The sequence below is a fragment of the Homarus americanus genome, unplaced genomic scaffold (genome assembly GCF_018991925.1).
Source record: "Homarus americanus isolate GMGI-L3 unplaced genomic scaffold, GMGI_Hamer_2.0 scaffold60615, whole genome shotgun sequence".
Lineage (NCBI taxonomy): Eukaryota > Metazoa > Arthropoda > Malacostraca > Decapoda > Nephropidae > Homarus > Homarus americanus.
This window is the reverse complement of record NW_024740045.1, coordinates 58731-71283: the sequence shown is the minus strand read 5'-3', so window position 1 is coordinate 71283 and position 12553 is coordinate 58731. Positions and strand designations below refer to the sequence as shown.

Here is a 12553-nt window from a genome sequence, read left to right as displayed (position 1 = left end):
CGAATGAACACCATAAGAAGTAGGTGAACAGAGCTCATATATCAAGAGTCTTCAATGTATTCATTACTTGAAGCTTTTCGGATAATATTCTAGCTATATATACAGCATATAATAATAATAATAATAATAATAATAATAATAATAATAATAATAATAATAATAATAATTAACGGTTTATTGAAAAAGTTCTGCAGCCCGAAGACTGAAAATCTACAATGGACATAAATGACTTATTACATACATTGATGTGTGTGTGTGTGTCACACCGGGGTGTTGTTGTTATTTGCCGCTGATGAGAGTGATCAGAAGCTCCACCAAGCCAACATGAATCAGAGAGATGAGAAGTTGGTGCTCAGAGATCACATTATCACTCTCCGTGATAATGGTCTCTCCATCCGGGGTGTGGCACATGAAGTTGGCCTGTCCCCCACAACTGTGGTGAAGTGGATAAGATGAGAGCGGTAACCTTAACGACTTAGTTAAGTTATAACTGTCTCACCAAAGGAGCGGACCATAACAGCATTGATGACTGAAGGATAGAGAATGAGAGACCTGCATCATAGTCAAAGTTTAGGTAAAGATTCGGAAAAGCTCGACCACGGAACTTCATACTAATATTTACATCGGTAGATAGAGTAATCCTAACCCAAGTTTATTAACAGCCAAATTCAGTATCACTATTTGTGGGTAGTTATGTATGGGTAAGGCTAATTTTTTATATTATTGAACTTGGTGATTTATCTGGAAATAATAATCACTGCTGTAACCTTCTTCTCATATTGAAACTATTGTGTAGACTATGTGGTAGAGTTATTGAAGCTGTCAGTCGTCCAGGAAGGGTACAACAGACTATGCACCCTTCACCGTCAGTGTACCACGAGCTTCTCAACAGAACTGTACGTGTCTTATCACCTCCTCATGAATACACTCCCTAAATTCTTGAAGCTTTCGTCCATGACTTACACAACTCAGAGAAAATGTCAATATTTATACATCATTTGCCTGATTCTTATGTAATTGACTGCAGTACATACAAGGCTGCTTACTGCTGGGTGGGTGGAAGGTGGGTGTATGTTTGTGTGTGAGGTGTGTGTGTGGGGTGTGTGTGTGTGGGGTGTGTGTGTGTGTGTGTGCATGTTTTAGTGTGAGTGAGTGGTAGGTGGGTGTATGTGTGTGGGGGGGTGTGGGTAGATGCGTGGGAGGGGTGTTTATGTGTGGTGGGTAGGTGTGTATTGTGTGTGCGTGTCCTTATTTATTTACCTTTTCCCAATAATTAAAATCGTTGTCAATAAACAGACGAGCATCAACAGGTACAGTACTGTCATAATATCATCACAGGCAATAAGAACTCGACGTCAAAAACCGAAAGAAAAAAAATATCCCCAAAAATGGAAGATATTTGGAAAGAAAAAACTACTCCCGTCGCTGTATTTTTCACAAGCGAGTTACAATTAGTCAGCTCTGACGTCCACCAGAGAAAACTGACATATTTTTTAACGTAAAGTAAATGCGTATGTAGCTAATGGACAATGAGGGAGGGAGGTGGGGGGGGGAGAGAGCCAATATTACTATTACTTGCAACTGAGGCCTAGGGTCAGTTTGTAACAAGGCAGTTGATTGGTTGGCGGACGGACACCCAAAGAATCACTATAGTTGTTCAGTATTTAATCTATCGTATTTATATTCAGACATTTAAAGAATGATAACTCTCCTTATGTTGATCTCTGATAACTTCCGCACTTGGAGAAGCAAAAATTAACAACGTCACGTGTGGGCCGAGGAGCTCAAGACACTTAGGGTGGTGTTGGAACCCCTGTGTGATGCCTGAAGGAAGTAACAGATACAAGACTAAAACAGAATCAGAAGAGTTATACACACGTATTATATTGAGGCAGAACTCTCCTCTTACCTGGCCGGAAGAAAGACAGTTTGATTTACCTGACCATTTTGGTTTAGTACCAGAAGGAAATATGTATACAGGTAAACCTTCTATATCACCAAACGCAAGGAAGAAAGCGAAGAAACTCTCGTGAATATGGTGTTGAAATAGATATCAGTTTCAAGGGAATATTTATTCACCCGTGGCGGTAAAATAAGGGAAGAGAATATCGTGAATGAAGGGGAGGACAGCTGAGTGAGAGAGAACCCAGCCAGCCAGTGGTAGGGTTGTGTGGCCTTTAGAATGGGTTTTGCCGGGGAGAATCGAGAGAATTTGGATGCTCTCCCCAAATACGAGAGAGAGCGGTATTTCATGTGAGGGCGAATATGGCCTTTGGCGAATGTGGAGAATATATAGTTGAGAGGAAGAAAGATAAGAAACACATAGTGAAAAGAAATCTGATATTAAAAAAAAAAATCCTTGGCTATTTCACAGGTTCAATCCAAAAGCAGTGATAGTCGTATATGTACATGGGGAAAATAGTGCAATTGGAGTGAGATATGGTTAGTGTATAGTGAAGGAAGTGATATACAGTACATTAAAGGTGAGGTCTCTGGTACCACCTTGAATTGGATGCTAGGCCAATCCTACGTGATGGTAAAAATATATAAAATTCGATGCCAAGAATAGTGAGAGATTTATATATATTGTTCCAGTGTAAATTGGTTCATTTTATGGCTGTCAACATGATACGGACATGTTGAAATAAAAACCGAAGCATGAACAAACCTTAAGACATCCAGGTATACTGAGATGATGATGAACCTATAATTACAATGATTACAATGACGTATAGGTTACCAGTATCATGTAGGACAGGGAAGTAAATTATATCTCTCAAGGGTTGTGTCGTGGGTAACAAGTTTTTAAGAGTTTTGGTAAAGTATAATGAAAGTTGTAGTCTGTGATCTTTTCTGAAGAACAATGATGTTATTTTTGTATCAGTTGTATCCTGAACACACACACACACACACACACACACACACACTCCTCTTGAATATAGCTAATCATTCCAGGTTTATTCTGTTTGTTTAGGTAATACTCTTAGAGCCATTAAATACCTGAGTGTTTGACAAGTACATTGAAAGTCTACATTAACTCGTAACTTCAATGTTTACCTGTGTGACGTAAGAGGCACGTCATCTTATTTATAGTCGTGACGTCATTACATTGGTGTTTCCATTTAGATGACGTCTCACGTGAAAGGTGTACAAATGGTGGCTTCTGATTTTTTTTTTTTTTTGGGGATTAGCCCACCCAAGCACAGCTCACTAGCCCTCATCAGGGCCTGGGGGTGAAAATATAATAATAATAATAAGAAGAAGAAGAAGAAGAAGAAGAAAAAAATTAATAAAACTAGACAAAAATTATAACAAAAAATTAAATTAATAATAATAACAACCTTAAATAAATACAAAAAAGAAAAAAGAAATCAAGAGTGAGAAATAATATATGTATGTTGTATTGTCAATAATAAGAGAAACAATTGAGACCCTGCAATTGTGTGTAAATGAGGCAGAAAAACAGATCAGCAACCTGGGATTTGGTCACAATTTTCGTGATGCCATATGGCAGCAGGGTCTACCATTAGACAACACATTATGCTTCCAATATCTTCCCAGGTGGTGGTACCTCCCTGTTTGGTAAGGCAGGTGTAGAGTCGGGAACTTTGTACGGTGATCTGGTTACTAATGGCAGGTGTTAGATTAGGGTAGGTTAGGTTAGAGTATCGCAGGTTAAGTTAGGCTCGATTAGACTCCACTAACTTATGGTGGATTATAGTCTATAAGATTAAACTGGCTTGAATTATTGGATTAGTTCCTCTCCTGCCTTTAACACAACACAGACACAAACCTGGGGGAGCTGACTGCCCTTCCCACAGAGTACCCAGACACCCACACCCAGCAGGTAACACAAGTAAGGTGGTCGGGGGGGGAGAGGGAGCGCGGTAGCTGGCTGGCGTCGTGAATAATGCACTGTATTGTTATAGGTCCGGTGATGGAAGTGCGGCAGCTAGCTAGGTGTCTCTCGTTCAACAATACCTCAGTGGGAATCACCCCCATGTGACCCTCTTTTGTTTATCCTAAAGTACACGTGTTACATTAAGGACATTATGGATAGATGGGTGGTTGGCTACGTGTCGTGTAGTCGTCTTCCTCCGTACAGTTCGTTATAGTCTCATGGTGGAATAACGACACTCGCGGTACAAAGAATAAAGGTATGTTATGTATAGTGTTATGTAAAGATATTGATGTCAAGGAAGGAAGGATTTGGGTCATTTTTAACTTTCTTTACTGCTTTCTATACTCGTGGTTGTAGAGTCGTGGTGGAGTTGTGTTATCTGGAATAGTTAAAGTTTACGGGAAATAATGGAGGTTTAAAGTCGAGGTTAATTATCATAGTTAATAAGGAACTAAATGTGACAAATAATGATCTGAGTGGAATATTTTCTCCTTCATATTTCTGCAGATTTTGTGATGGTAGTTAGTCAAACAACACCCAAGTCTTAATAGGCCCCAAGCAAGACCTAACCTAACCTAACCAAACCTAACCTAACCTAACCTAACCCTTAGTAATCGTCTCCCATAAGAATTCGATTCCAATAGAAGTGGAACCTGTTGGGAGTGAAAACCCATTTGACTAGTCATACCCCCTTACCCCCCTTATTGAGAAACAGGTATTGTGGTCCTGGTGACGGTAGCAGCGTGTGGTAGGCAGGTAATCAAGTTCCCTCACTGGCACCCATCCATCTTGTCCGGGGGCCGCCGCGGTTCGCTACTCACACATGCACTCTGCCTGACACGTTATTTGTCAACCTTATGGGGGCTCTGTCTTGCCACACACTTAGAGGAAGGACAGAGCCACACGTACGAATATTATCTTCTCTCTCTCATCTTTTATTTCTCAGGAGCGTCACTGAACACCTCTCTTCCCTTCAGGCGACTTGTAAACTTCTCCTGACACCCGTGACACGAGTATATCTTTACAAGCCACAACTACACATTAGATAAAAGGCTCCGGCGGCGATGGTCATGCTGTGTATTTTACTTTAAGCTAAAGGTAAAATTTCCTCCCCAGCATCAGGTCGTTTCTGAAGAAAATATCACAAACTTATACTGGCTAATGTTACCAAGAGTTGTGAGGTGCTTTGGCTGCTGCCCAGGACAAGTTATTTATTTTTTTTAAGATTTTAGTCAAGATTTTCGACGGTTTAAGTTTATGGTTTTGATCTGTGGTTTAGCTTCCGATTTTCCTTCGATGAATTCAATGTGTGTGTGTGTGTGTGTGTGTGTGTGTCAGAAACATCTTCTTGACATAGAGTAACACAAAACGAATTATCCCCACCCAATACTAATTTAATTTAACACAAACATATTTTTTTCTAATTTTTTCTTCTTATAATCAAAATTAACATCGAAATTTTACCAACATAAAATCATTCTTTACCTGAAAAATAGACAAACAAGATTTCAAGGGACACCTAACTCTAACAGGGATGAAACTAAAGTAATAAACACAATGAAAGATACCTGTACTCGTATATACCTTGAGTACCTTTATCTGTTGGGGCTTCAGGAGTCCACTTCAGGGGTTTAAACAGAGACAAAATACTGTTTCTGGGACCCTGGAGCCTGTGTCTGTGTAGTACGATTCAGTATATAAAGTTTGCCTCAGACGCGTGGAGAGGATCGCTGGGAGTGAAGAAGTTTACGACCTCCACAAATCACTATACAAAGAGATCCCATAAACTAGACATATTCAACACAGATATCATTACAACATGGAAATCAGATAAAGGAAATTGGAATAATTAATTACATTCCTTAATTTGCATACAATTAAGACTAGATATACCTGTATAAACCTGATATAATATGTACCTTTATATATATCACCTTTGGATATATCATTCTATCTAATATATAATGAATTTAATATTAATTCCTTCATTAGTAACTTCCCAGTGGATAGTAAGTCGAGGATACGTGTTTGATGTTATGTTTTCTGTACGATAAAAGAATTATTTATTGAACCTATAGATTGTATGGAATAAAGATTTAAAGTCAAATCTTCCTGGGGTGAAAAAAAAAATGGATCAGGTTTTCAATTCAGTTATTCTATTCAGGTTAAAAAAAATGATAGAAACGGACAGAAAGTTGAATGAAAAATAAAAGAGAATGTTTGTATTTATTTTATTTTTGTTTGTATTTTTGTCTAACCTTGGTTGTTGTGGTTGTGTGGTTGTGATAAGTCAGGTTGTTGTGGTGTATGGTATGGCAGGGTGAAACTATGTGCAAGTTTCTTTACGCCATTTGCCTCTGTCTACCCAGCAGTAATTGGGGACCTGGATATTAATCGATTTGCGGATCGTGTTCCTGGGTAATGGTTACTAGCCAGTGCAGTTGGCGAGTTGTCCGGTCTTCTCGTACTATTCCTTGACACTGGGTCATGCAACTCGTTAACTTAGGGTGTGGTTGTTGTGTTGGCGACAGCTTCCACACCATCCTCGTTACACGAGGTGCAACCATTGTGTGTGTGTGTGTGTGTCTCAATAATGTAGTCAATACCACTAATTCCAGGTCCAAGTCCATTCGAATTTTATCATTAAAGATCACCTGAAGATTACCACCCCCTCACCCTTGTATCGTTGGGCTGCTTAAAATTCACGTGCCTCACCATGAGGTAACTGAGACAATAATAATCCCATTTATTTGGATATTTTTAGCATTTATTGAGCTAATAACAAAGTGAGATATTAACCTTCTCGTATTTTAAAGATATTTCTCACTTTGCAGAGTCAGAAAATGAGACATAGATTTTCTCATTAATTTTAATTTATTCCTCACTTCTGACATTATAGCCAAAGAGAGATATTAACCTTCTCAGTATTTTAAATATATTCCTCATTCTCCTCACTACGACTACAGTGAGACATAAACCGCTCCTACTGCTTTAAGACCTGAGACATTAACCTTCTCAGTCCAGTAAGATCACTCGTCACTGTAACCAAATTGAGACATTAACCCCCCTCTCTCTCTCCCACACACACACACACACACACACAGTTTCTGGTTAATGTCCCCAAAGGCGAATTTGTGTGAGACGTTTAGATCAGTGGTGACAATCCATGGTGTTGTGGTGAAGGTGGCAACACTGACGCTGGCTGAGGGTGTGGTAGGTCATCACGGGGGGGTAGTGTGATGACCTTTTTTATGACCAGCCACCTCGTTTGACCCCGGAGTTTATTGTCGCTAGTTGATTTGCCGCTATACTTGAAGACCAGTTTCCGTGAAGGAGGAGTAATAGTTATATCTTTTGTGTGTGTGTGTGTGTGTGTGTGTGTGTGTGTGTGGATGAGTGAATACATCATTATGTTGGCTCTCTCTCTCTCTCTCACTCAATTATTAAGTTTTGTTTTTGTTTTTTTTATTGACTAATTTACCATCATACAGTGTTGGTTGTCTACAGAAATCACTGGAGTAAAGGATATATATATTTTCAACCGTATTTTACCGTATCTTAGTTTACCGTGTTGTATATATATATGGCACTAGGACGAGCAGCCTCTCTCCTGCCGCAGCTGAATGGATCTACCACATAAACTGCGGAAGGTATCGGTGCGGCACAGCGGGAGGCGATATATAGTACGAGATTTACCGAAGTAGAGGAGCTCCCCTAGTCATAGGTGGGTGTAAAATGAAGGAGAGGAGGAGGAGGTAGAGGTAGGAGGAGGAGGAGGGGTAGGAGGAGGAGAGGAGGAGGAGGGGGTAGAGGAGGAGGAGGAGGAGGGGGGGAGGAGGAGGGAGGTAGAAGAGGAGGAGGTAGAAGAGGTAGTAGGAGGAGGTAGAGGAGGAGGAGGTGGAGGTAGAGGAGGAGGAGTAGGAAGAGAAGCTGTTTAGAGTATGTGGGTTTTGTGGTCTCTCTCTCTCTATATTCACAAAGTCTGAAAAGTTAGTTTGATGATAAGCTGATACGACCTTATGTATTATACTGTACTCCAGATACACAGAATGATTTCGTCAATTAACTTGCAAATTCAGTTAAGTACACAAATTTATTCGGATAAAATGCAGAGGGTTTTTTTTTTTTTCCTGTGAGTTATGATACAAGGTCAGATGTAGCTCGTCGGGGTCACAGAAACATTGGTGAATGTGTTGTTGATTATGTGTTACGTGAGAGGTGGTTGGGGGTTAAAGAACTGAGTGACATAGCAGTTTAATGGGTCATTGGGGGTCAGGTTGTATCACTGTTATAGCTTCAGGTGAAAAAAATGGTTTTACAATAATAACATGATAACATTTCACTTTTATACCTTTGCTGCAGTAATGTCTGAAATCTACGAAGAAAAATAGATCAGGTTGTCTGAAAAAACTCAATCGCATTATACTGAATATTCCTTACCGGGGAAATCCCTCAAATACTGTAATTGAGCAGAGTTATTCATGATCCTCTTTGAGTTCCAATAATATTTGAAATACTTGAAGCACTGTATCAATTTTTCACCAGCAGCACTAAAGCGTCACTCAGTCGCTTCGTTTATAAATTGAAAGAAATTAAAAATGTACTACAGCTGTCGGATTTGTCCACGAACGAAATGTTGTGGGTATCATATATGGAGCCTTTACCATTGACGCATTCAGTCACACTCTCCACAACATCTTCAACACACAAACACTAATTCCAAACATCAAAGTCTTTTAAGATAAGTATTATTATTTATTGTCTCTCTTGTACACGAAAGATAATCAACGATGGTTCTTTAAAGTTATAGTAAACACGGAGAGACATCTGAAGGCGGGGTAATGGACTAAAGCTCACGGTACTTGGTTCCCGGCTCACTCGATGCAAGGCGTGGCTCGTTATGTGATCTGGCTATATGAGGAGTTTCAAGCATTGCTGGTGAACACTGAATAAAGGAAATAAAACACAAGACAAGTAACTGTGGAGGAGCGAAGTTAAAGAAGACAAAGAGAGAGTGATGGAAGTAAACGAGAAGAAGCAAGGGGACCAACAGCTATGATAAAAAGTATACTCGTAGACTCCAGTAATCCACGACCCTCACGATAAATATGGGATGGCTATGACACAGATTAACTAATAGATGGCGCCACTTTCTGAGTAATGAATGTAGTTTTGCAAGTTGGTTTCTTTAAGATTACAAATTATTCTGAGGTAAATCTACTTATTTCCGGGGATTTTTCGGTTGGTTTATAAGTGTGTGGTTGAGTTAATCTTGTAAGGTGATCAGGGTTATCTAAGACTGTGTAAAGGCTCTGTTAGTGCTCTTAGACGTTTAGTTTTAATGACAGCTTAAGATATTACACGATATTAAAGCAAGTATAAGATCCAAAGTTTAAGGTTCAGCTTATCCTGAATCTTGACTAAAGCCTCGAGCTGATGAAACTTATGCTCCAAGTCGAGTCTTAGTGTTGTCAAGACCCGGGCTTGTGTGTCTCTCTCTCTCTCTCTCTCTCTCTCCTTCCCGCCGATGGTAAGTTCATATAACTCGGTGTGTTGCCTCGCTGGAGCTCAACTCAGCACACTAACAAACTATTGTTCCTCGGGTCTGCTTAGCTCAGTGTCTCAATTCAGGAAGACTCGCTGCTGTGGTAACCAAATGGCCCCGTGAGTGGGTAGGTGGGCGGGTAGGTAAGATTAGGTGGAGAATAACATTACAACATCAGAGAATTAATGACTTGGAGATAAAAATTCCATCTTTAATTACTGGAATTTCAACCATGACTAAACAACATTACGGTCATAATTATGTTAACTCCTTCACTATACGGAGGCCACTTTTAATGTTTTATTTTCCTAACGGTAGACCATTTTATTACCCAAACACCTCAGATCACAGACTAACTCCTCTTAAGTGCTCAGTGTGGTGTCCTTGCCAGCCGTTCCACCACCCCAGATCTATTTACTCTTCTGACTCCAACCCTTCACGTAACCTTGAGAACTTTGATGAATCTCATTTTGTTGTTAACGATATTTCTCAAACTTTCGAGGAGTTTTAGCCTCATAAGTTTGTCCTTATTTCCGGTTTTCCTGTCCTTACTTTCGATTTTCTTGATTTTCTACTTTCTTCAATTTCATCCAGGTTTTCCAGGTACGAGTTTCAAGTAATAGTGTTGATAGTTCACGTGCTATTATTTTCCTATCTCTATTGGTGTACTTCCAGGCTCAGTTCTTACTCTTGTTTTTACCCCATGTTAATAATAGACTTAATCATTCCATCTTGTAACACACACACACAGTCTCTCTCTCTCTCTCTCTCTCTCTCTCTCTCTCTCTCTCTCTCTCCTATGCTACTTACCTTCCATGAATGTTTGTCCTGTCGCTCTTGTGTTTATGATCTGTGAAGCCATCCAGTTGTCCGCTTAAATGCTAAAACTCTCTTGAACAATAGATCTTGACTCCACAGCACAAACAGGCACTAATCTAGGTTCATAAACTCTTACCTTTTCTCATCAACAAAATCATTTTCAGGCTCCACTTTTAACTCAAAAGGATCACTTATACCAAACATATTTTCAGTCATCTCTCATGTATCCATTTATTCGTTATTGTAAAGAATGTATCCACAAAAATATGATTCTTCAGTCGGGTACAAATATGCTTTACCTCGGTACAATGTCTGATCTTTACCAACAACACGATCTGCCCCATAGGAAAGATTGTTCCTATGTGTGGATTGGTGTTCCATAATCTTATATGTACCACAGTTAGAAAATGTATTGGTTGAGGTAATTCGTCTCATCAACGACGAGTCCTCCTTTCACTGCATATGATCCAATGGTTCTTTTATGTTATAGATACTCCCATTTTTATTGCCGCCCCCTCCCCTTCTTACCTTCCCCTCGTACCGCTCACCCTCTCACCCCTCTCGTATCCCTCATCCACTCACCCCCCCCCCCACCTCTCTTCAGCTTCAGTCATTACACCTGTCATTATCCATCATACCATCCTTATCCATGTCGAATTTCATCTCCGTTCACTTCCTTCATTCCGTGTGCGTCTCGACTTTAGACATTACTTCCCTTATCAACATCTTTTCATCGACCTACAATCAACATTTCTATTTATGTGTGAGTTAGGGCGGCCTCTTATCACACATCCTTTCTTTTCCCTGGTGTTGGTAAGATAGACACTCCTTCAGCAGCTTATGTTTAAACCATTAGGCAGAAAATAGCATTATCAAGGAGTGAAAGAGAAAAAAACGTTGGATGAAAAATTTATTATGTGAGAATTTCATTTTGTCTTGAGACTTGGTTATGTTAGAGACAAAACTTTGGACCAAGTTATGAAAATTTGGCGCTACTGAAGAAAGTTGTTGAAAAAATAAAAGACAAGGAGAGAGAGAGAGAGTAAAGAATATTTGAAAGATAAAAAGAAAGAGAAAATAGATGATAGACTAAGGTCATCATTCCCGTCCATTCACGCCCGCTGTGTCCGTCCACCTCCACGCCCCTGCTGTTCCTCCACCTCCACGCCCCGCTGTGTTCCTCCACCACGCCCCGCTGTGTTCCTCCACCCACGCCCCGCTGTGTCCGTCCACCTCCACGCCCCGCTGTGTTCCCCACCCACGCCCCGCTGTGTTCCACCTCCACGCCCCGCTGTGTCCGTCCACCTCCACGCCCCGCTGTGTTCCTCCACCTCCACGCCCCGCTGTGTTCCTCCACCTCCACGCCCCCGCCCTGCTGTGTTCCTCCACCTCCACGCCCCGCTGTGTTCCTCCACCTCCACGCCCCGCTGTGTTCCTCCACCTCCACGCCCCGCTGTGTTCCTCCACCTCCACGCCCCGCTGTGTTCCTCCACCTCCACGCCCCGCTGTGTTCCTCCACCTCCACGCCCCGCTGTGTCCCTCCAGTAACAGCAGCAGCAGACTCCACCTTCATAATGGAACATTCACCTGTCGTGCAGGACTCGTCATTACCACCTTGTCATCAATTAGTCGCCCCTGACACCCAGCTCCCTCACCCCGGGACCCCAAATGGCAGTCATTTAGTGTCATTACCAGTGTCTTTGTCTACCTGGGATTACACAAAATGTCTCCAGGCGCGATACATCCCGGGGGAGAAGGGGTGAGGGCGGGGGAGGGAAGGAGGGGGGAAGGGAGAGACAACGTTGATGGTCGCGGGTATTCTCTTGGCGGCCATGTTGGTGTGGGGTTCCATCACGTCATCCAACAACAACTGATCAGCGTAAGTTAGAGTCATCTCCTGTGTCTTTTAATTCTTTATGATGAGACTGTGATCCAGTTTGGTGGTGAGGTGTTACTCTGATTCCCCCTCTTCCTCCTCCTTTCCCCGTCACTCTTTCTCCCCATCACTCTCTCCCCGTCACTCCCCATCCCCATCACTCTCTCCCCGTCACTCCCCCTCCCCGGTCACTCTCCCCTAACACTCTCCCCGATGACACACTCTCACACTCAAGACCCTCTTCCCGTGTCTGTAGACGAATTTGACACGGTAAAGTTTGGGTAAATATCCAAGCCTCTTTTTTCCCTCAGAGATTTGATAGATTTACTGTCGGCCTTAACCCACTGAGTATGATGAGATTTTTTTCCAGTTCAGCGAGTTATTGTTTTTTCTTTTCTTTTTTTCTTTTTTA

General features: G+C 41.3%; 1 protein-coding gene across 1 annotated transcript; it reads right to left on the bottom strand.

The window, feature by feature from the left end:
- Nucleotides 1-279: 279 nt before the first annotated feature.
- Nucleotides 280-11838, bottom strand: LOC121875048 (heterogeneous nuclear ribonucleoprotein A1, A2/B1 homolog). The gene is made up of 2 exons (XM_042379396.1): nt 11426-11838; nt 280-433 (listed from the first exon to the last, which is right to left on the bottom strand). Exons 1-2 carry the CDS (start codon nt 11836-11838, stop codon nt 280-282), a joined length of 567 nt encoding a protein of 188 aa, XP_042235330.1.
- Between the last annotated feature and the right edge of the window lie 715 nt (nt 11839-12553).